We start from the raw sequence: 26,723 nt of genomic DNA on the forward strand, positions 1-26,723 counted from the left end.
GAATGAAGTGGAAGTGAATAGTCTATTACAAAACCTTAATGTTAATTCATCTGCAGGATGGATGGTATATACCAGCTCGTGTTGTACGAGAAGCAGCTAAAGAATTGTCAGTGTCTTTGATCATTTTGTTTAATTTGAGTCTCGAGTCCAGGTTAGTCCCAAGGTGGGTGGAAAGAGGGGAAAATAGTTCCACTGCATAAAGGAGGTTCCAAGACTGCTGTTGAAAATTACCTGCCGATCAGCATATCAGGAATTGTTGTCAAGGTCTTGGAGAAAATAGTCAAAAGGAAAATACAAAATTGGATAGATGAAAATGGGATACTGTATGGGGGACAGCATGGTTTTGTGAAGGGGAGATCATGCCTTAGTAACTTGCTCACATTCCATAACACAGTAACGGCAGAACTGGATAAGGGTAACGGGTTTACAGTGATTCCACTGGACTTTGCTAAAGCCTTTGATAGGATACCACATGAAATTCTAATCAGTAAACTGCAGCAAATGAGAATGGATATAGGGTTGGTGAGATGGATAGGAGGGTGGTTGATGGAGAGATATCAAAGAGTGGTTAATTCAGGAGTAGATTCCAAAAGACAGCCTATGACTAGTGGCGTGCTGCAGGGTTCTGTTCTTGGACCACTACTTTTCAATTTGTTCATTAATGATATAAGAAAGGATCTGAGAGGAGGTGTTCACTTGTTTGCTGATGATGCAAAGTTGGGTAGAGCAATAGTGAGCGCACAGGATGTCAAAATTTTGCAAGATGATTTGGATAGTTTGGAGGACTGGGCTAAGGAAAATGGATGTCAATTTAATGTGGCAAATGTAAGGTCATGCATTTTGGGGTGAAAAGATTAGCAGCAGTGTATATCACATTGGTGGAACTGTACCCCCCCAGGAGATTGACGAGGCCAGGGATTTGGGAGTGTTGGTGGATAGGGAGTTGAAGTTTAGGGAGCATATCGCAAAAGTGGCTAAATCAGCTCATCAAATCACTCGGTTGCTGAAAAATACTTTAACGAACAGAGACAAAGAAGTTATTGTTCCTCTGTATCGAACCTTGATAAGACCCCATCTAGACTACTGTGCCCAGATATGGTCACCAGGGTTTCTTCTTGATGGGGAGGAGGTGGAGAGGGTCCAGAGAAGAGTGACCAAGATGATAGCAGGTCTATGGAATGAACCTTATGAGAACAGGTTGAAGATTTGTGGGTTGCAAAAAATGGTTGATAGGCGGAAAAGGGGGTGATAATTGAGACATTCAAATTACTGAAGGGTTTCATTAAGATTAATTCAGAAGATATTTTTGAGAATAGGACTGGTAGTGGGAGGACTAGGGGCCATCCATGGAAGCTTGGTAAGAGTGTGGTTAGCAAGGGTGTTAGAGCTAGGTTTTTTACTTGAAGAGTGGTAAATGTGTTGAATAAGCTGCCAGAGTCTGTTGTGGGTGCCATGACTGTAAATGAGTTCAAGGTGAAGTATGATAGATACTGTGTGAATGTTGAATAGTTGTTCTTGACATGATGTTGGTCCTTCCTCAATGAGCCTAAGGACTCCTTGGAGCTGCCCGTAATAATACTAATGATTCTCGCTCTCTGCCTCAACTCATCATAGTCATACCATGGTAATACACTGATAAATTTTCCTGCCACACTGTTATCTTGCACTCTCCTCAATAACCTCCTAATGTCCATTCATTACAGCTAAATCATTGGTGTCCCTAACCACCAATAACTCTCTTGCTCATTTCCTTCTCATATCCAATGCATGAATTACCTTGCTTATTCTCCCTCCCGGAATGCAAACCTTATGAACTCTTTTATTAACCATACTGTAATAATGCAATATCCATATACTGCTATCCTTGAGCCATTCATTACCTCTTTTTCTCTACTGCCCTTCATTTTATCTTTTTGTATCTTTCAATGCTTTCCAAAAAACATCTAATATCACTGAGCATATTCCTCTCATGTCATTCATTCATTCATTTCATTCTCAGGAAATCGTTCTTCAACTTATAATGCATATCATTAATGAGATTTTTTTATTACAATAGAAATGTACAGGACATTTTATTATAAGTATGAAAAATACTAATGCTGTTGTTTTCTTTGTATAATATCCAAATTTACAATTCTTTAGCAAAAATTACTTTGTTATAATGTTGTATAACTCTCCAATAACTATCAGGTTTCATATTAAAAAAAAAAAAAAACTTACATTTTGTTTTGGCTCTAATGATAGGGCTGAACATTCCATCTCCCAACATGTTACGAGAAAGTACCTGAAAATCATATTCTGTATCTTGCTGTAAATTATAAACTGTAAAAGTGGTAGCTCCATCTGGATAGACTCGTATTGTCCGCCAATCACTATCACCTTGATCAGCAAGTCTATACCTAAAAAAAAAAATATATATATATATATACTGTATGTTTACTTGCCTCTTATACGATAATGATTATAATTGATTAAATCTTTTCTACGCTATGAGTATTATTAAATGCTAAATACTTCCAGAGATAACAATTAGCAAACCACAAAATAAACTGTAAAATATCTAAGTGATTAAGAATGTAAAACCTGGAGAATCAAAAATTAAAAGTACTATTTCCTAAAACAATAATCAAAGAGAAGATAGAAAAGTTTATGTTGAACAACATAAACTTTTCTATTATTATGTTGAACTAATATTGTTTCTATTATTATGTTAAGCTAAAATTTATGTTGAACAACACAGAGCCAGCTTATTACATTGATTTATTATACTGCTTCTTTTTTCTTTCTTTTTTTTCTTTTAAACCGCCATGGAGTCCCAATGCATTCAAAGTCATTATTCACACACTCCATGAGAAATAGTAAAACAGCTAAGAAAGAATACAGTAGAATGACAAGCCCTACTTCACTGTAAATTAGATGTAGACAAGCTAAAATTTATGTTGAACAACACAGAGCCAGCTTATAGTAAATAAACAGTTATCATTCCAATGTATAAGACCCTGATCAGACCACACTTGGACTATTGTTCTCAGATTTGGTCCACAGGATTTGAAGGGGATAAATTAACTGTGGAAAGGGTACAAAGGCAGATAACAAAGATGGTTTCAGGACTGTACAATGATAGTTATGAGGATTCGGCTGAGGGAATGTGGACTGCAGAGTTTGGTGGATAGCAGAAGGAGAGGTGATATGATTGAGACTTTTAAACTGTTGAGAGGTGGTTACAGGGCTGATAGGGAGTTCTTTCGCTTGGTTGAACAGTGGGAAGGAGTGATGACAAGAGGCCATCCCTGGGAGTTACGAAAGGAAACGGTGAGCAAGAGGGTGAGGAGTGGTTTCTTTGCATGGAGGGTGGTTGAACCATGGAATGCATTGCCTGATGGAGTGGTGAGAGCGAGAAGGGTCAATGAATTCAAGGAGTGGTATGATAGACTTTGTGTTTCTTAGGAAGGACCCTTCCACGATGAGTCTTTTGACTCTATGGAGGCCTGAATAATAATAATAATTATTATTATTATATTGATTTATTGTACTACTTCTTTTTTCTTTCTTTTTTTCTTTTGAACTGCCATGGAGTCTCAATGCATTCAAAGTCAATATTCACACACTCCATGAGAAATGTCAAGTCAAAAAAAAAAAACAAAAAAAACTCATGACCTAGCATCTGAACTTCATCCTTATTTTCCCATCCTTCCTAAATTCCTGGTCATCAAATATGACAACAGTAATTCACGTGTAATCTCAATAAGGCCCTACATAATAGAACAGTGACTTCCTTATTCCTAATTTCAAATCCATATGGAGTTCAAAAGCTTCAAACCCCTACCCAAAGTAAAAAACACCTTATATATTGACAAACATGGGATCATATTTGATATATACTTTTTGCCATGGAAATTTATTATTATTATTATGACCAATTTATGCACATTTGTTGTGAAGATGGAACTTTCTCTCTAAAACATGACTGTTCTTCTCCTAAGTATGTAATGAGTGATAGGGATTATATTAGAAAGTGGTGAATGTGGAAACAGTGAAGAAGTTCAAGGCATGGTTTGATGAGTAGTGTGTGTCTGTACTCATCAAATATGATGTCATTACATTTTTTTTTACTTGCCTTGTTCTTGGGAAGTGGAATTGAAGTATTCCCTTATTTTAGGAATCTCTGTATTCCATTTTTTGACATATTTTTCTATGTACATCAATACCATCTTTATATCATTACTCCCATTCTTGTTCATTTCATTTGTTAACCCATTAGCTTCACACCATTTTCTACTTCTCTCACCTGTAATCATTTTTTCAAATGTATCATCTAGATATTTATGACTTAAATATGTTGCATTCAAAAATCACCACAATTATGGGTACCAAGAAAATAAAAACTTGTACCTATAGTTACTGAATAATACATGAAATTTACTTTTTATGAGTTTTTTTAATTTTTTATTTATTATATTTTTTTATGTGATTCTTGCCAATGAAATATTTTAAACTTATAGCACATTGATATAGGATTGGGCTATTGTGCAACATTTTATGACTGCAATGTAACTCTCCTCACTGCTTGCATGGCATTTCCTAAAGCATAACACAATACAGATCTAAGTGGAACTTGCATATCCATCTACAAAGGACATCCCAGAAGTAGTGACACTATTTTGATAACTCTCCAAAATAGGCATGTTAAAATAGGCATGTCTGTGAAATCAAAAATAAGTCTCTACTTTATTTTCACACACTATTTCTCAGCATACTCTCTTTCCCTTTCAATATTACATTTTCTTCCCCACATAAGCTTTTCAAACTGGATACAAACCATTCAGATTGTTTTGGGAACATTTTTTAACCTCTGCATGAACATTATTTTTGAAATGGGTATCCATTTGAAAATGCTAATGAAAATGCTTCAGTTGATATCCTCAACAGCTTAAAATTGATCAAACTTGTGCAACACCCTCCCTAAAGCTCAGACTTCTAGTTATTTCATAAAGAAGAAAACTGTTAATCAATTTTGAAAATGAAGAATTATCAATTCATATGAACCAATTCACGAATAAAGTCATATTACCCACATATGAAGAATAGATCAAAGCAGAGGTGAGAAAATGGTTCCAAAAAACAACTTCAAGAGATTTATTACAATGGCTTTGAAAAGCATGCTAGTGAAGAAAATGTATTGAAAGGGGTAAGAGGGATCATGATAAGATGTAATGTGCAACAATAGAGACTGTATTTATATCACAGACATCTCTCTTTTGGATGGGGAGCTGCCACAAAAACAAACAAACAAACAAAAAAAAACATTACTTTCGAAACATAATACTCAATGAAAATTGCAAAAATATGTTAAAACAAGAATGATTGTTCTATCTTGCCTTCATCAGAAACAGCAACAAGACTTATTTATTTGACTTTACAAGTGCATAGAGTGAATACAGCATGCAAATGCAGTAGTTTTTTACTTTGTTATTATTACCATAAAAAATTTAAATACTCTGGATACTTTGTTATATTTGATAAAAAATTCTCAGGTTACAAAAGATACTATCACTGATCATATCAAACAAACAAGCATATGAAAAGTACTGTATTTAGATGTAAAATAGGGGACCAAGATAAAAGTCATATTACCCACGTATGAATCAATTCATGTGTTATGAGCAGTAAAAAAGTCTCAATCACTATCCAAGGAAAGAAAAGATTCAGGTCACTGATTTTTACTTTTTTTGCTCAACTAATGTAACAGGATATAAAGGTAAATAAGGGGGGCGGTCTGAATCTCCCATATGTTGTGAGGCTAGTGCATCATAATAATGAATTCCTGTACTTAAATCTCCAGAGAATAAAAATTTTATTTACGTCTCTTCTTTATATGAAAGGTATGGGAGGGAAAGCAACAGAGAAATCAGATTTTTAATTTCCAAAGTTAAAAAGTAAGCCACTACCATTCTTATTATTAAGTATCATGCTAAAGAAACTACCACAACACAGTGAGTATATTCTATATAAAATTTTGTATGTTCATTAGTTGGCTCACCTATTTTGTGGAAAGGTGAGTCAGGAAAGAAAACAATGGCCTCTATATTATTATTATTATTATTATTATTATTATTCAGGCCACCATGGAGTCAAAAGACTCATCATGGGAGGGTCTTCCTAAGAAACACAAAGTCTATCAAGACTCATTGAGGGGAGGTCCCCCCCCCCTGAGAAACACAACGTCTATGATACCACTCCTTAAACTCATTGACCGTTCTCCTCTAACCACTCCATCAGGCAATGCATTCCATGGCTCAACCACCCTCTATGCAAAGAAAACCACTCCTCACCCTCTTGCTCACAGTTTCCTTTCGTAACTTCCAGGGATGGTCACTTGTCATCACTCCTTCCCGCTGTTCAACCAAGTGAAAGAACTCCCCAGTGTCAACCCTGTAACCACCTCTCAACATTTTAAAAGTCTCAATCATATCACCTCTCCTATTTCTATCCACCAAACTCTGCAGTCCACATTCCCTCAGCCGATCCTCATAACTAACATGGTACAGTCCTGAAACCTGGGGACCAAATCTGAGAACAATAGTCTAAGTGTGGTCTGATCAGAGACTTATACAATGGAATGATAACCCTTTTATCTCTGCAGGTCAGTGTCCTTCTCATTATTGCAGCAATCCTCTGTGTTACCTTCAACACCTTTGCAATATCTCCCCTAAATTTCAGGTTTCTATCAATCATCAACCCCAGATCTCTTGTCTCTCCTACTTCCTCCAGTATAACTCCTCCCACAGAGTATGCAGTGTCCCGTCCATGTTTCACAAACCTCGAGAACTTACATTTTGCTGCATAAAACCGACACCTCCATTCATTTGCCCATCTATCCAACTTATTCAAATCCTCTTGCAGGGCTATGACATCTGCACTATTACTAATAACCCTTCCCAGCTTCACATCATCCGAAAACAACTGAATATCCCCTTAAACTGAATAACTCACTGGTTGAAATGCTATTGTAATGGTTCCAGACATTCTAGATGAATCTGAACTCAGATATTTCTGTTTAATCAAGGAGCAATCTCTAATTAAAGGGAATTAGTGTTCTATTATTTTTATTTTATTATTTATTTATTTTTTGTGAGTGAAGCTTTCATACTGCAGTGATGCAATTGAGAATCAATGTAATAAAGAAGGTTATAGAACTAAAACAAATACTGTCAGAACAAAACACCAATTCAGTATTATTATTATTATTACCACCCCAAGACCTCATGGAGTCAAAGACACATCTGGGAGGTCCATTTAAACGGATTCAAACTCTTTGCAGACACTACATTCTCAGGCAAGGCATTCCAATCATTCACAACTCTGCACGAAAAAAACCTGCATTTCACTCCCCTACTCACACACTCTTTATAGAGTTTCCAGGGATGACTTCTGGTTCTCCCCTGATCTCCCACTATTCTCTGTAAAACTTCTGCAGCATTGATCCTATAACAACCCTTTACCAACTTATCATATCTCCTATCATATCAACCTATCTTATCTATCATATCTCCCCTCTTCCTTCTGTCCACCAGACTCTGGAAATTACATCTTCTCAATCTTTCCTGATACTCGACATTCCAGAGGTCAGAAATCACCTTAGTCAGTCTCCTTTGGACCCTTTCCAACATCCTTCTGAAAACCCAGTAACCAAATCTGGGCACAATAGTCCATGTGTGGCCTAATCAAAGCCTTATACAACGTAACTGGTAATTAATTTACGGAATTAACAACGCATATAAAGTATATTAATTAAAGATAACTTTAATGAATCACTTCTATATTTCAGCAATGTCACATTGCCATCTTCAGGAACGTAAAGATATGGTACGTGCACTAAGGAACTAACAAAGCAAATGAGGAAGAAAGTAAGAAATTAATTTTGTTCCTAAAGTCCTAATGGTGCCTTCTTGCGGGCTAATTTGGTAGTCTTGGCAGTTGGGTTGTTTGTTAGTTCCTTAGTGCACATACCATATCTTTATGTTCCTGAAGATGGCAATGTGACATTGCCGAAATATAGAAGTGATTCATTAAAGTTATCTTTAATTAATATACTTTATATGCGTTGTTAATTCCGTAAATTAATTACCAGTTATGTCTAGCCAACGTATAAGTCTTACTACTAGAGCCTTATACAACGGAACAAGAATCTCCCTACTTCTACATGTCAGTGTCCTCCGCATCATTCCCAGAAGCCTTTGTGCTGTCTTCACAATTTTGGCAATGTGTCCCCTAAATTTTAGATCCTTATCGACTATCACCCCAGATCTCTTATTTCCCCTACTTCCGACACCATATTCTCACCAAGCATAAATTCTGCATCCCATCTTTGTTTTCCAAATTTTAAAACCTTACATTTTGCAACGTTGAACTCACATCCCCATTTCCGTGCCCAATCACTAAATCTATTCAAGTCTTCATGTAAGGCCACAACATCTTCTCTACACTTCATGGTTCATCCCAACTTTGCATCATCTGCAAACAACTGAATATCTCCATCCAAATATTCACCTATATTATGTTATAGGTGAATTATACTATGTTAGTATACAAGTTAAACAGTAATGGCCCCAAATCAGACCCCTGAGGCACTCCACTAGTGACTTTCCTTTTCCTGGATATCGCTCCCCCATACACAACTTGTTGATACCTATCAGATAGCCAGTCTCCAATCCAATGCACTAATCTAATATCCAATCCCATCTGCTCTAGTTTGACTGTCAACCTATCATGAGGTACTCTATCAAAAACCTTTGCAAAATCCAAGTATATTACTGTGTATCCTTCTCCTCTGTCCAAGGAAGCAGTCACTTAATTGTAATAAGTAAGTAGATTACTAAAACATGACCTCCCTTTAGCAAATCCATGCTGTCCATCAAAGATAATACCATTGTTGTCAACCCAACTCTGGATCCTGGTTCTCACAAGCTTCTCCAACAACTTAACTACAACACGTAACACACAGATAGGCCTATAGCTTGAGTTCGATCACTTCATTCATGAAGTGGCACAATCTTGCCCTCCTTCCACTCCTTAAGAACTTGACCCAGTGCAACACTCGTATTATAAAAATATGTCAAGGCAGGTGTCAACTCCCTGGCACGTTCTTTCAGAATACATGGTGATATATTATCAAGTCCCAGAGCCTTATTTACATCTAGTTTACTCAACTCCTCCATACACCTCTTGCTCACCTACAGTCAGTCTATCCTTCCCAGCATTAACTGCTCTCAATCCCTCCATGAAGTCATATTCACAAGATTGAAAGATCCTTATGAACTGTTCATTAAGTATCTCCACCACACATTCTGCATCAGCTGTCTTTATACCATTTTCTCCAATCAATGTCATCCTTCCATAATTATTCTTTCTTTTCTGGCTACATATCGAAAGAATTCCTTAGGATTTTTTTTGTTTTTGGCTTCATTAGCCAACTGCTGTTCATACCTCTCTTTAGCTACCCTCACTAACCAAGTCACCCTCCTTGCTTGGTCTTTGTAGACCTCATGGAATTGGTTACTTCCACTTCTCTTATGCTGCCTCCATAATGCCCTTTTTCTCTGTAGCGCATGTTTAATCTCTTTATTCATGAATCTCACACTCACCTTATTTAACCTTCTCAACCTTGGAATACATTTAGACATTGAATTTACTAGACAGTTTTTGAAAATCCCCCAAGCTGCATTGATCTCTTTTCCAGCTAACTCCTCATTCCACGCTACACCCACAAGCTGTCTCCTGAACTCTTCATAATCACCCCCCTTGTAGTTCCACATATACCCTTTTCTCACAAGGGTCCTCGCACTGCTGGCAACCACCCAGGTAATCACCTCATGGTCACTCTCACCAATTGGTGGATGATTTGACACCTTATTTATAATTACATCCCCTGAGAAGATGACCAAATCCAAGACCCTTAATCCTCGTGTGCCCTCTGTTACATGCTGTTTGATAGAGTTATCCTCCCAAAACTCAAGAAACTCATTTTCTTTACTTCCAGTTGCTATCTCATCATTCCAATCTATATTGCCATAATTAAAATCACCCATAATGATCACCCTTTTCTTATTTGCTTATCTTATTTGACTATACATTTCACTAACACCACCATCCACATTACCAGGTCTATAACAACATCCCACCAAGTATTTGATTCCATTCACCACTATCTCACACCATACTGCCTCAAAACTACTGGCACTATTTCCCCTCTTGCATCTCTACTTAATATGGACATAACTCTTTCTCTATCATCAATAGCACTCCCCCTACCTTTTTACCCCTTCTGTCCTCCCGAAACACATCATATCCATCCATTTGTACTCCTGTCAGGATGTCATCCTCTTCCAACCATGTCTCACTTATTCCGACAATCTTTGGGTGAACAGAAGCAATTAGCGCAACCATTTCATCTGCCTTGTTTCTTATACTTCTTGCATTTGTATACAAACACAACAGCTCATTTCTGGATCTACAGCTAGTTCCACTGATACCACTCACTCGATGTGATCTCTCCATGCTCGACTGGGGCCATTTCCCTTTCTGCTTCTTCATTTTAAAACCCTTTTCAATTCCAACTGTTTCCTCTTGATCCCTGGTCATACCATTCCTTTCCTGCCTACACATGCTCACCTTCTCTTGGAGCATCCACCTTTCTCATGCTGTGTACCCATATCCACCCTGAGCCTCCCCGTTTCCATGCTCCTCTTGCACACCCATTATCTCATTTTTTATACTCATACCACTCACTTCCTCATTCATAACCACTTCTTCAATCTCTCCTGTCTTACTATCCAGCTCTTCCACATCACTTCCCACTCGATCTGATTTGTTCTCTCTATTTACTTCTCTACCTTCCAACAGCAGTCTCAGCAGTATTGAGAAATACACAGTGAGAAAAGAGATGAAATAGTTGCTGATAGCAGCAAATAAGAGTGAGAAAATAAAGACTGAATCAGACAATTCAGTATGACAGGATCTTATTGTTCAGATTAGGGTGGTTGATAAGAATCTCACGGGCTTCCTTAAATTTACGTTCATACCATGTTTTGGTGTGATATAAACAACTGGTGCTTTTCCAGTCAATTCTATGTAAAGTGTTCAGGGCATGATCAGAAAGACAAGCTTCACCATAGTTATTATATTTAATGTGTCATTTATGTTCCTTTTGTCTAATAGGAATAGTGCTTCCTGTTTCCCCTATATATGGTAGATTACAGGTGCAATAAATACGGTATACTCCAGGGTTGGTCAGCAGAGGAAGTGGGTCTTTGGATGAGATGAGTTGCTTTTTAATTTTGCAGGAGGTTTAAAGGTGTCTTTGAGGTTGTATTGCTGTAGTATTCTGTTTATTTTATGTGATGTCCCTTTAATGTAAGTAATGGTTATAGCTTTATTGTAGTGTGGTTAATCTTTATTTTTTATTGAAGTCTTGTAGAGAATTTTGTTAATAGTGTTTTGGTTGTAACCATTTTTTAGAAAAATACTGCTGATAACTTTAAATTCGTCTTTAAGAGCTTATCCATTGGAGCAAATCTTCAAAGCCCTGTTTTTTAGAGTGTTAATGACACCTAGTTTTGTGTTGGGTGGTGGTGGTAGTAGTTGATGTGTATATATTGGCCAGTACGTGTCGGTTTCCGGTAAACAGTGAAGGAAACACTGCCATAAGGAAGACATGTGACAAGTGTATCTCGAAACTGAAGTGTGTTCTTCTTTTCAACCTCAATTGTGAACTGTAAGCGTTTGTGTTTGTTTAGGTGGCCAAGGAAAGTGTCTAGTGTCTGGCACCACATTGCAAAAACATTGTCAACGTATCTAAGCCAGACTTTGGGTTTTAAAGGAGGGGAATGTAGAGCATGTTGCTCAAAATGTTCCATATAAAAGATAGAAATAGGGGGACGATAATAGTAAGGCCATGGCTATGCCTTCTTTTTGCAGGTAGAAAGCATTATGCCATACAAAATAAATAAATAAATAAACAGGATTGTAGATAATCCAGAATTTAAATCTAACATAACAATTTTCAGGTTAAAATAGGACATCACTGTTAATGTAAGAAAACTATCTATATAAAGAATGTTTCTCTTATGTTAAAACTAAATAGAATTTAGTTTTGATGTAGTTTCTAAATAATTAATTTTTTAATTTTTGTATATATATCATCATCATCATCATCAAATTCCTGTCATGTACCCTCAAGGGGTGTACAGGATATGACAGTACTACATGAAAAAATTACATCATTACTAACTTCCTATCTACAATTTTCCTCCAAATCAGTCTGCTACTTGTCAAGACTCCAAAATTATCAGATGTTATACAAAAATAAAAAATGATTTTACAACATGACAAAAAAATTGTGTATATATATATATATATATATATATATATAAATATTTATATATTATATTATCACGAGAGATAATGCCAGTAGAATAACCGTTGTGAACAAATCATTGTTTCTTTAGCATACTGTGTGAAATGTTGGTATGTACTATTGTCTTGTCCTTGTATATTTGTATATACTCCAAATGATGACCTTATTATATAAGAGTCGAAATGTTGGGAAATTAAAATAGTTATTTATAACACGGTTTTAAAGTCCATAATTTCTAAAATGAATGCTGATCACTGTGTAACACTAAAAGAAAGGATTCTGATAATTCATGGAGATTCGACCCACAAGTGATGCAATCAATATCGTAAGTTGAAGATTCATGTTTCTGGTTTCATCAATCGACTGGCATTTTTAAAACATTGTAGAGACAGCAATATCATTCCGAACTGCATCAAGCTAAAGAGAAAATTTACTTCAACAAAGGTGCACTAAATATACCACTGCATGGAGAAAGCATTATTCAGAGAACAGATCCAGGCTACTATAAAAAACTTGGCCTTTACTCAAAACCAGGTGCAAAATTTAAAATCTGAACTTTCAAGTTACCTGAAAGCAGATATTTGGGTTATCCTCGAGAAGATTACAGATAACATGGTGAAATATATCCTTCAAACTAAGAAAGAATTTTCTCATATCCAAATTTCAAGCACTAAAAGATCGACAAAACCAACAGACATATTTGAATTTCTCCACAGTGAATGTTAACAACCAACCAGAAGCAAGAAATAACAGGCACCACCAATCGCTGCTGGTAACAGTAATGTAGTTAAACTATCCAATCACGCCTTAAACAAAGATGAACTTTTGCTACTTCGCAAAGGTCTAAACTTTGCTGTAGCACCCAGATCGATGAACAAACAGGATTTTATTTGTAATATTGAAAGAGGCTTAAAATTCATCCCAAATACCATAGCAGATAAAATACATTTAGAAACCGCCAACATTTTAAACATAAATTATAAGAAAACAATAACAAGCAACTTAACGAAACATGAATTAACAGCGGTGAAATCACTAAAATCAAATTCGGACATCATAATAACTAGAGCCGGTAAAGGAAGTGCCACTGTTATTCTTAAACGAACCACATATTTAGAAAAATGAATCTGCTAGTCTCGGACAATAGTACATACCAACTTGTTAACCCAACCAATAGAATAAAAAAGAAAACAGAGAAGCTACTTAAATCAATTACTACATAGCCTGAAAATATAGTCAAAAAATTACTTCCACACTACGCTCGTTTCCCCGAGAATTTATCTACCAAAGATACACAAACAAAATACACCACTCCGGCTGATAGTCGAAGGTATAGACAGCCCGACTTATCACCTAGCCAAGAAATTAGCGGCAACACTCAACGAGTTGGTAGGTCATTTTCCCTCCTATATCAGAAACACACAGCACATCATTTAAACATAATCAAAGATATTACATTAAAAAAAAGATGATTTATTAGGCAGCTTTGATGCCCGCTTTACGAATGCTCCAATCAATGACGCAATCCTTCTTTTACAGGACAAATTCCCTCCAGATATCATGATGCACTTTGTACATGTATTACGTTCTGGTTATTTTGTATGGCAAAATACTTTCTACCTACAAAAAGAAGGTACAGTCATGGGCTCGCCATTATCCCCCCCCCATTGCTAACTTTTATGTGGAACATTTTGAGCAACATGCTCTAGATTCCTCTCATTATTATTATTATTACATGACACCTCCAGGGAGTCCAAAGACTCATCAAGGTAGGGCACCTACTCTACAGCTCTCCGTCTCCACTACCAACTGCAACTACCTTCATCAATTACACCACTGCCATCCCATCTACCCCTGATCACCACAAGTATTTTCACAGACAATCACAAACATTCATGCCCACGGCTGGATTCGAACCCGCAGCCTTTTGGCTGTAGAGCGGATATGCTAACCACTTGGCCAACCAAGTGGTTAGTGTATAACCCAAACCTAAAGTCTGACTTAGATATATTGACGATGTTTTTGCGATCTGGCCCCATGGCCACCAGACTCTTTCCTTAGCCACCTAAACAAACAACACAAACACATGCATTTCACAATTGTGATTGAAAAGCAGAACACACTTCCGTTTCTAGACACTTGTCACATGTCTTCATTTTGGTAGTCTTTTCTTCACTGTTTACCAGAAAGCAACACATACTGGCAAATATATACACATCAACTACTGCCACCACCCAACACAAAAACTAGATGTTGAAAGTTTATTTTTCACTTGGTCAGACTATAATAAATTTAGTTTAATCCTTTATCCAAGTGTGTGCAAACAAAGTTTGCACCTGAAAGTATCTTCAGGACTGGGGTAAAGTGGTACACCACTGGGTAACTCCTTGCAAAGGTGGAGCAAGCCACCAACAATCCTATCTCAGTATCTCCCATAATGCATTCAACGTCTTTCTCTAAATCCAGAGTAATTTAATAAAAAGGTGGCACACCGTTTGGCAGTTCCTATAGGAGGAGATGACCTTGCTAATGCTTCTGCCTTGGTATCTCCACTTGGGCCTGGCTCCCACTGAAGAGACCTCAATAAAGGTCGAAACTAGTCCAGGTAGTGGCCCTTCCCTTAATGCATAACATTATACATATCCGCAAGGAGATGTGTTTTGCATTATGGGAGATACTGAGATAGGAGTGTTGGTAGCTTGCTCCACCTTTGCAAGGAGTTGCCCAGTGTTGTACCATTTAACCCAGTCCTGAAGATACTTTCAGGCGCAAACTTTGTTTGCACACACTTGGATAAAGGATTAAACTAAATTTATTACAAAAACTAGATGTCATTAATACTCTAAAAAAACAGGGCTTTGAAGATTTGCTCCAATGAACAAGCGCTTAAAGACGAATTTAAAGTTATCAACAATACTTTTCTAAAAAATGGTTACAGCCAAAACACTATTAACAAAATTCTCTACAAGATCTCAATAAAAAACAAAGATAAACCAGACTACAATAAAACTATAACCATTCCTTACATTAAAGGAACATCAGATAAAATAAACAGAATACTACAGTAATATAACTTCAAAGCCACCTTTAAACCTCCTGCAAAATTAAAAAGCCTACTCAACTCATCCAAAGACCCACTTCCTCCACTGTCCCACCCTGGAGTATACCATATTTATTGTACCTGTGATCTAACATATATAGGGGAAACAGGAAGCACAATTCCTATCAGACAAAAGAACATAAATGACACATTAAATATAATAACTATGGTAAAGCTGGCCTTTCTGATCATGCCCAGAACACTTTACATAGAATTGACTGGAAAAGCACCAGTTGTTTACATCACACCAAAACATGGTATGAACGTAAATTTAAGGAAGCTTGTGAGATTCTTATCAACCACCCTATCTGAACAATAATGATGGTTGAAAAATCCCAAGCATATGGAAGGCACATATTCTACCCACAGAACCTTTCTCTCTAAGAATTAACTATAAAAAGGACTATAGATAATCCAGAATCTTAAATCTAATATAATAATTGTCATGTTAAAATAGGACATCATTGTCACTGTAAGAAAACAATCCATATGAAAAAATGTTTCTCTTATGTTATCTTAAATAGAATTTAGCTTTGATGTAGTTTCTAATTATTTTTTAAATTTTATCTGTAAGTCATGCCAGTAGAATAACTGTTGATCAAATCATTGTTTCTTTAGCGTACTGTGTGAAATATAACTCACCTTGTCCTTGTATATTTGTATATACTCCAGATGATGACCTTAATATGAAAGTCAAAACGTTGGGAAATTAAAATAGTTATTTATAACACAGTTGTAAAGTCCATAATTTCTAAAATGAATTCTGAGCACCAAGTAACACTAAAAGAAAGGATGTATCAAGTGAATTTGATGGACGAAAGTACTTGTACATGAAGGACTGCATTTGAATGGTTTTGGAAGATGATTAAGATTATTATGGGAAAATCAGGAAACTAGAAGTATTAGGGGTTATGCAGTCATGCATGAATTCAGCCACCCACACGACAAATGAGTGTACAGAAATGAGTGCAATGCTGAATGCAATTTCACAGGTTCGAAATTTGAATGGGTTGGTAATGACGTCACACAAGAACTATGGTTAGAGATATTCAAATACAAGTACATGAATGCCATAGACATCAGAAATAAAGGATGAGCTTTTCGCACTGGTCAGCCCAGCTTGACCAAAAATTGTAGGCATAAGTGAGACCTAGTTAACAAAATGTGATATACTTACAAGGACAGAATGTAAAAGATATATTCAGGAAGAATAGAGAGAATAGGACAGAAGGTGGAATAATTGTTGATGACAGCTGAAGAATTACAACCAAAAAAAATTAGAGCTCAAAGAGGATTTTAGGTCTGGGATAGATGGTTCATTTGAGGCTATCTGGTGCAAGAGAGAGATGCCAATAAGACAAAATATACTGCTGGTTGCTGCAACAGACTAGGAGGATCTACAGACAGATATGGATGTCATACATTGGCAAATTAGTACACTGAGTACAGGCTGAGCAATTGTTATTATTACAGGCAACTCCAAGGAGTCCTTAGACTCATCGAGGGAGGCCCTAAACATCAGGTCAAGAACTATCCAACATTCGTAGTATCATGCTGTGCTCTAAACTCATTCACAGTCATGGCACCCACAACAGACTCTGATAACCTATTCCACTCCTTCACTACTCTCCACGCAAAAAAAATAGCTAACTACACTCTTACTCAGTTTCCATGGATGGCCCTAGTTCTCCCACCACAACTCCTGTTCTGAAAAATTTCCTTTGAATTAATCTTGTAAAAACCACTCAGTAATTTGTATGTTTCAATCATATCACCTCTTTTCCACCTATCAACTAGTTTCTGTAACCCAAATAAGGTTCATTCCATAGACATGCTACCATCTTGATCACTCACCTCTGGATCCTCTCCACCTCCTCCTCATCACCAAGAAACCCTAGCACCCAGATCTGCATGCAGTAGTCAAGATGGGGTCTTATCAAGGCTTGATAAAGAGGAATTAAAGAACAATAACCTGCTTGTCTCTTCCTGTCAAAGTATTTTTCAGTAACCAAGTGATCTCATGCACTGTTTTAGCCACTTTTGCTATGTGATCCCTAAACTTTAACTCCCTATCCACTAACACTCCCAAGTCTCTAGCTTCATCAATCCTGGAGTACAATTACACTAATGTGGTATACAGCTGGTAATCTTTTCACCCCAGAATGTATAACCTTACACTCTGCCACATTAAACTGACATCCATTTTCCTTTGCCCAGTCTGCCAATCTATCCAAATCATCTTGCAAAATTTTGACATCATCTGTATTAACTATTGCTCTACCCAACTTTACATCATCAGCAAATAACTAAACAGTTCCACTCATATCCTTACCTATATCGTTAATGAACAAATTAAACAGTAGTGGTCCAAGAACAGAACTCTGCAGAATGATACTAGTCTCAGGTCTTCTTTTGGACTCTACTCCTGAATAAACTACTTTGACATCTCTCTCCATCAACCACCCTTCTATCCATTTCACCAACTCTATATCCATCCCCAAGTGCTGCAGTTTACTGATTAGAATTCCATGTGGTATCCTGTCGAAGGCCTTTGTAAAGTCCAGCAATATCTTTAAATAAATCCATTATCTTTATCCAACTCAGCTGTATTAAAAAACATGCGCAAGTTACTGAGGCATGACTTACCCTTCACAAAACCATGCTTTCCCCCATACAGTATCCCATTTTCATCTGCCCATTCCTGTATTTTGCTCTTGACCAACTCCAATACTATGACAACAACTCTGATATGCTGATCAGTCAGTACTGTCGTTATTATTGTGGGGGTGACTTTAACTATGGGGATAGAGATCAGAGAGAGAAAGAGACCTATGAAGTGTGACCTTGCTATTAACATACTTCACATCTCTGAGCTATAGAATATTATTACCTCAAGTGTAGATCCTCAATTATCCAATGTAATTTTCAAAGTTGCAAAGTGCTCTCTTTTGCTGTTTTCATAACAAGTACAAGTGATGTTTAGACTGCAAATTTAATGTTACAGTCACTAAGCAAAATTCGCATCCTGTGTTTGCAGATAATTGGACAGTAAATATCTCAGGATGCCCTTTAATTGAAAGTAAAATTCATATTTTAGCCAAAGGAAATAAACCTTTTGTAGTTCTAAAGAAGATACTGTAATTAGATTTCATCTTTAATAATGAAAACAAATTATCCCCCCCCCCTCTCTCTCTCCAGTGAGGATGCCAATAAAATTCATCTAGAAGTTTTATCTGTACTACTGAAATTCAAGCTTCCTCCTACTAATATTTCCATAGCAAAAGCTAAAGCTTTACAATTAAGAAGCAACTCTTAAAGGCACAACAGTCATCTGATTATTACTAAAGTTGACAAAGGAAAAGCAATGGTAGTTATGAACTCTGCAAACTACAAATAAAAAAATTCTCTATTTTACTATGCGACTTACAAGGAACTGGGTTACAACAATGCCAATTGTCAACTGACAAAATTAAACAAAATTAGATGAAGTTGTAAGACTTGATGGAAATATCAAAGACAAACATAAAACTTATTTTGCTAGAACCTCTGGTTCTATGGGTTCTATGATCTACCTACGATCCACAAGGAATGCATTCCTCTTCATCCTATTGTTGACTGTAGAGATTCTCCTATATACCACATAGTCAAATTTTAGCATGTTTCGTAAAAGCTCAGATTGGTAACTCCCACTCCATAAAAAATTCATCCAATTTTCTAAATAAAGTGAAAAAATTTTCCCACCAACCTACTGATTTAATGGTCAGTTTCAATACTGAATTACTTTTCAACATACCTCTAGAAGATACACTACATCTGCATTCATGAGCTTTTCCACAGGATATAGTAAAATTTTTCAACTTTTTCATTCATTGTTATTTCTTTGTCAAAACAAATTTTACAGACAAGTTGAACTATAAAAGAACTGCCACAGGAAGTCTCTCTCCCACTCTCACTAACTTCTCTTTGGAACATTTAGAAAATATCGTTTTCTCATCCAAAATTGAGTATGTTATATAAATGACATCTGGCCTTGCCTAACAAAGAAACATTACCTACCTTTCTAGTTAACATAAATAATATACATTCATGAATTAATTTTACTATGGAAATAGGAAAAAAACATTATCCTTCCTAGACATCCTACTCTAATATTCATCAGGTGAACTAATTACTACATGTATCTAAATCCACCTTCACAGTCACTTATACTCAAAAGCAACTGGCTCACCATCCCTGTCAGAAGACTGTAATTATTAAAACTTTATTACATCATGCACACACTTTTCATGCTTGTGTTGTCAGGCCACACAATATATTTTTGATGCCTATAAATCCTAACATGAGTAATAAGGGAACAGTATGTAGAATCCTTATTCTATACATTTCTGGCATCTTGGAACCAATCTCTAGAATTCTTAATAAATATAATCTAGTAGTAACGTTTGTCCACTAAACTGTCATTATGGCTCTGATTGTCTAAAGATAAATACCCTCCTCTGGCTCTTCCTAGCATCTGCCAAATTACATGACTGTTACCTCTCTTATTTCTGACAAAATGGACATTCAGTGGAGAAAAGAATTCAAGTACACCAGTCCTGTATCATCAATGGGAAATCTAGAAATCCGGTCTTGTACATCATGGAATAGATACTGACCACAATTTCCTATGGTCTGAAACATGCTTACTCCATCAGTGTTGCTATAAATTTAAACGTTTATTTAAAAAAAGTGCCAAAGCCTTGCTCCATCTTCCGAACTTGAATCACAACGACCTCTCATTTTCAGAAATATGAGAAAGTCTTATTCTAATGACACATAATTAAATTTTTTTTCAATAATTAATAATACACTTATCATCATCAAACTGCTGACATGCATGGGATGTACAGAATATTATGATAGTAATATATGAATAACTTACATAATTAATAACTTCCTATCAACAATTTACATTATTAACAACTTCCTATCAACAATTTTCCTCCAAATCAATCTGTTATCTGTCAAGACTCCAACATTATCATATTTCTATCTTCTAAGGCACTTTTTACTGTATCAATCCACCTATATCTTGGTCTTCCTCTGGGACTTTTACTTGCTAACCTGGTAGAGAATACTTATCTTGCTAATCTTTGCTTTCCCATTCTGTTTAAGTGACCATACCACCTGAGATTAGCTCTGCTAACACATTCCTGGATGCTAACAATGTTAAGTTCTTTCCTAATATCCTCATTTTTAATATGATATTGTGACCGATGCCATCTATCATGCCCCTAATCATTCTCAGGACTCTCATATCAGTGGTCTCTAGTCTTTGGTCAAATGTTTTACTTCTAACCCAGCTCTCAGATCCATAAGTTAAAATTAGTTTGAACACTGTCTTGCATACAGCTAATTTAGTGATTTGATTAATTTCTCTCTTATTCTATATAAATTTATTCAGTTGACTTCCTACCATACTGGCTTTGTTGATTCTGTTGTCTATTGCCATATTTAATTTACCATCTTCACTAAAAATTGTATCTGTATAGCTAAAATGTTTTACTTGTTCTATAGGTTTGCCAATCACGATGCACTTGATGTTTTCAATGTTTCTGCCTATTTTCATTGTCTTTGTCTTGTTATTGCTGACCTTCATACCATATCTATTATAACAGTTATTCAATTTAGTCAGGGGATATTGCAGACTTGTACTGGATTTATTTAAAAGTATAACATCACCTGCATAAAGTGAAAAGCTGAGATTAATATTTCCAATTTTGCTATTAGGTTTAATACTGCTTTCCTTCACAATGTGATCCATATAGATAATAAATAACAGAGGGGATTGTACATCCATGCCTGACACCAGATTTAATATCAAACCATCTTCCTGTCCTTCCTTCAATTGTAACTATTGACTTACAACTCAAATAAAGACTAAGTATTGCTTGATATAATGCCCCATCGACACCATATAACTGTAGCATTTTGAATAGCTTTTCTCTTGTCACCTTGTCATTATGCCTTTTGCAGGTCTACAAAACTTAAATACAGATTATTATTTATTATTATTATTCAGGCCTCCAAGGAGTCAAAAGACTCATCGAGGGAGGTCCTTCCTAAGACATAAAGTCTGTCAAGACTCATCGAGGGGAGGTTCCCCCCTGAGAAACACAAAGTCTATCATACCACTCTTTAAACTCACTGACCGTTCTCGCTCCCACCACTCCATCAGGCAATGCATTCCACGGCTCAACCACCCTCCACACAAAGAAACCACTCCTTACCCTCTTGCTCACAGTTTCCTTTTGTAACTTCCAAGGATGGCCTCTTGTCATCAGTCCCCTTCCGCTGTTCAACCAAGCGAAAGAACTCCCCAGTGTCAACCCTGTAACCACCTCTCAACAGTTTAAAAGTCTCAATCATATCACCTCTCCTTCTTCTATCCACCAAACTCTGCAGTCCACATTCACTCAGCCGATCCTCATAACTATCCTTGTACAGTCCTGAAACCATCTTTGTCATCTGTCTTTGTATCCTTTCCACAGTTAATTTATCCCCTTCAAATCCTGGGGACCAAATCTGAGAACAATAGTCCAAGTGTGGTCTGGTCAGAGACTTATACAACGGAATGATAATGTCGTGACGTTCTATTTTCATGTTGTGTTCTAATTTACCATCTAGTTTCAAGTCACTCTTATAAATAAAATAACTAATTGCGAATTGATCACCAATCCAAAAGTAGGGAAATTTATAATTATACTGCGCCACCCTATTTTTAGATTAGTCTATACAAAATAGTAGGATCAATTTTTTTTTAAGTTAGCAGTCTAGTCTCCTCATTTATTTAGGCCGAATTATTTACTATTCCACTTGGGGTTCCTGCAAGATTCGAATATTTATGAACGGTGCAATAAAAGGGAATTCAGGCAAACACAATATTTAGATTAACAAAGTAAAACATTTAATATATGATATATATAACAAATACAAGAATTCTGCTTTAAAATGAAACAATACAATCAACTTAATACATCTTGCTAAGTCACTCATGCCAATTCAATGTTCTAAACTTTCACATACAATTTACAGCTTCAAAATCACAAGCTTTCTTAACTAAGTTAATAAAACGAAACTTCTTATTTAATCAGACTCCACATATCTATCAGCTGTACTTAATGTTTAAATTCACAGGAAGCACTAATCAAGGTAGACAATATTCCAAGCAATTTTATTTCGGACTTTGAACTTCGAAGATATGTTAATGTTAGAATAAACAAACAAGTATGACTACTCTTACCAGATACAATCTTCAATACATCAATTAATTGTGAGCACACTTATGAATTAACTTATTCACGTTAGCGGAACACATTAATAAAAATTCTCCAACGATTTAACTGAACTACTGTTAGTTGCGCTTCACTAAAAAAAACACATCAATAAGGCACTGATATCTTTCCTTGTTTACTTTTCTCCAACTAGTTTAATTCGATATAATTCTTCTCAGGGCAACATAGAATTAAGACGTAATCCTAGACTAACTGGAACTAATCAGAATTTTCCATTGAATGTTCAGTTCTTTATTTATCCAGTTCGGCATTAATTTTCCTTTACAACACAGCTGACTTCACTTGCATGATTCACTACGTTTTGTCTCACTTCTAAACATTATTCTCATGAATTTCTGCCCTAGAGAATTTATAAATTTCTTCTACTTCTTTTACTTGTATCCTACCTTCCTTCCCGCTCCGCAAAAACTTCCTCTCTTCCCTCTAATTAATAATCTTCTTGCCTCCTTTCTCCTTTCTGGTTCCAAGGTCCCGCACTCTTCGACTCGTGCTTGTTTATTTCATGCGTCTCCATGACAACGCATGAACGCAAACATTTCGCTAATGTAATACAACGCTCTACTACTACATAAGTGGTTACATAACGTTAAATTTTCACAAATAAGAATAAATAGAATATTTGAGCTACTTAATCAGCTCTTTCATTACGTATACAATTATTTATAATAACACTTTTCATTACTTTACATATATATTTTAGTTATCATAAATTTCTACACATATTATTATTTAATAAATTAATAGTAGGTTAAGTTTAGAATAAATATTTAAATAGTAATTCTTAATTAAGGAACAATAAATAATCTTTATACAAATTATGATTAATATAAAATAGGCAATGTTAAATGTGAATGAAAAAAATAAATTACACAACATAGTTTCATTCACAATTTAACAATAACCCTCTTATCTCTGCAGGTCAGTGTCCTTCTCATAATAGCAGCAATCCTCTGCGTTACCTTCACCACCTTTGCAATATGTCCCCTAAACTTCAGATTTCTATCAATCATCAACCCCAAATCTCTTTTCTCCCCTACTTCCTCCAGTATAACTCCTCTCCATAGAGTATGCAGCATCCCATCGATGTTTCCCAAACCTCAAGACCGTACATTTTGCTGCATTAAACTGATACCCCCATTCATTTGCCCATCTATCTAGCTTATTTAAATCCTCTTGCAGGGCTACCACATCTGCACTATTACTAATAATCCTTCCCAGCTTCGCATCATCCGCAAACAACTGAATATCCCCCTGCAATCAACTGGCTATGTCACTGATGTAAAGGTTAAACAATATAGGTCCTAGTACTGAGCCCTGTGGGACCCCACTTGTAACCCTCTGCCTCCTGGAAACTGCTCCACCATACACAACTCTCTGATACCTATCAGACAGCCAATCCTGAATCCAGATGACCAATATGACATCCAGACCCATGTGCTGCAACTTAAATATCAGCTTATCATGTGGCACCCTGTCAAATGCCTTCGCCAAGTCTAAGAAAATTGCAGTATATGCCTTTCCCTCATCTAATGCTCTTGTAACTTTATTATAAAAGGCTAGCATATTGCTAAAACAAGAGCGTCCTTTCACAAATCCATGTTGATTCTCACAGATAACATTACCCTCATCTGCCGAATGCTGTATACGGTCCCTCACTGCTTTCTCCAAGATCTTAACAACTACTGATGACACACAGACTGGCCTATAATTAGACACTTCCAGTCTGTTACCACCCTTATGCAATGGCACTATCTTACCTTCCTTCCATCCACTGGGCACCTTTGCCGAAGCCAGACTTTCATTGAAAAGCCAGGTTAAAGGCACTCAATTCCCTAGCACATTCTCTCAAAACTCATGGTGAAATACCATCCATTCCCACAGCTTTACTGACATCCAGAGTATTCAGTATCTGAAACACACTCCTCCTGTAACTCCAGACCTCGAACCAGTCCTATCCCTCTAGCATTAAAACTGACTCCTCTAGGATGAAATACTCCAATAAAGTGTTTATTGAACAATTCCACTATATCCTCTGCATCATTCACTCTATTCCCATTTTTATCCCACAATATCATTCTTCCACAGTCATTTCTCCTCCTACTGGCCACATAGCTAAAAAATTCCCTAGGATTTTCTTTGGATCTTAGGGCCAATCTCCTCTCATATTCCAGTTTCACTTTCCTTACCACACTAGTCACTCTTCTGGCCTGTGTCTTATATTCCTCATGCATCTTCTCTTCACCTGTCTCCTTATATCTCTTCCATAGTCTCTTTTTTGCATGCAATTCCTGTTTAATATTGTTTGTCATCCACTTTACTCCAAATTGCGTCCTCTTCTTCACTCGTGGTATACAACTTACCATTGCTGATAACAAATATTCTTTCACAATTTCCCACGCACTAGATATCCCGGCCTTCCAATTCCTCCCTCCATGAAACTTCCTGAAGTTGACGTCTAAGACTATTATAATCACCTGCCTTATAATTCCACATAAGTTCCCGTCTCTTTGATACTCCTGCATGTCTATTCATTTTCCAAGTCAACACCTTATGGTCACTCTCTCCAACTGGTGGGAGAGACGTCAACTCAGTTATTATCGACTCTTCTGATGCTATAACCAAATCCAAAACTTTTGAACCTCTTGTTCCCTCTGTTACATGTTGCCTAAGACATTTGTCCCTCAAGAATTCTAGAAATTCCATTCCCCTATTGCTACATGCATCTTCCTCTCTCCAGTTTATACTACTGAAGTTAAAAGATCTTTGTTATATTTCCATGATTTCTCAATTATCTGTCGTAAAGTGAAAACCTGATCCTGACAGCCTCTGTTTGGCTTGAATCCAGCTTGTTCTTTACCACATTTTCCTTCCACAATTCTTCTCAACCGTTTCTAAAGTATACTTGCATAAATCTTATATAGAAATATCTTTGTAATTCTCACATTGTTTTATTTCCTTTTTTTGTATATGGGTACTAATGAGAGAGAGCTATTCCAATCATCTGGAATTCGTCCCTCTGTCCAGGCCTTCTGAACTATGGAGTGCAGTCACTGCAAGATTTTATACCTCCATATTTGAGCATTTCTGGTTGAATATCAACTACTCCTCCTGCCTTTCCACATTTCAGGCTTTTGATGGCTTTTTCTACTTCAAGTATGGATATGTATTCCTGACTGCGTGCCTGCTGAATGTTTTTTACGTCTGTGCTGTCACTGCTTATTTCATTTAGCAATTTTTCAAAGCAATTAATCCATACATCAAGGATATCTTTTTCTCCAGTTTTCATGTCACCTTTATCATCTCTAATTCCTTTTACAGTACTCTTTCCTCCATTTCCGAGCTTCTTTAACAGCCTCCAGAATATTTTGCCGCCTTCTTGATATTTATTTTCTATGTTCTTACCAAAGTCTTCCCATGACTTTTGTTTAGCAAGTTTTACACAGTATTTAGCTTTCTTACATTTGTCTCTGTATTCTCTAACAGCACAAGCTGACTTATTCGGTATACTTTCTTCTTTTCCTTCACTGCCTCTTTAACTTCCTGTGTCCACCATGGAGTTCTGATTTTTCTATCCTTGCAGACAACCTCACAACATGCCTCTCTGGCTGAATCAATCAATGTTTTCTTCCGGACTTGCCACTGAAATTCCAAGGTTTGGTTGCTTGGAGATTCAGTGGCACCAGTTAATGTGCCACTCAAACTCTTTCATTTTTTTCTTCAATAATGTTTGTGTATTTTAGTCTACAGTTCACATCTGAGAGCTGCTCAACTTTTATTTGCTTTAAAACTTTCTTACATGTTTTTCTTTTCAATATGAAATTCAATTTTATCCTGCTCAGGACTAAATGGTGATCACTTCCAATTCCAAATCCGC

General features: G+C 36.4%; 1 protein-coding gene across 4 annotated transcripts in view; it reads right to left on the reverse strand.

The window, feature by feature from the left end:
- The window catches only part of LOC150108248 (protein turtle-like), a 1,021,857-nt gene that overhangs the window by 566,608 nt on the left and 428,526 nt on the right, over positions 1-26,723 (reverse strand). For all 4 annotated transcript variants that reach the window (XR_016548124.1, XM_090390663.1, XM_090390666.1 and 1 more), the window contains exon 10: positions 2,221-2,399. Coding sequence is in view for 3 of the 4 variants with exons in the window: in XM_090390663.1 (XP_090246789.1) it covers positions 2,221-2,399 (179 nt within the window). In the remaining variant the exon portion in view is untranslated. The remainder of the gene's footprint in view (positions 1-2,220; positions 2,400-26,723) is intronic.

Source organism: Typopeltis vanoorti, chromosome 3 (assembly GCF_054136105.1).
Source record: "Typopeltis vanoorti isolate ZY-2024b chromosome 3, IOZ_Tvanoo_1.0, whole genome shotgun sequence".
Taxonomy (NCBI): Eukaryota; Metazoa; Arthropoda; class Arachnida; order Uropygi; family Thelyphonidae; genus Typopeltis; species Typopeltis vanoorti.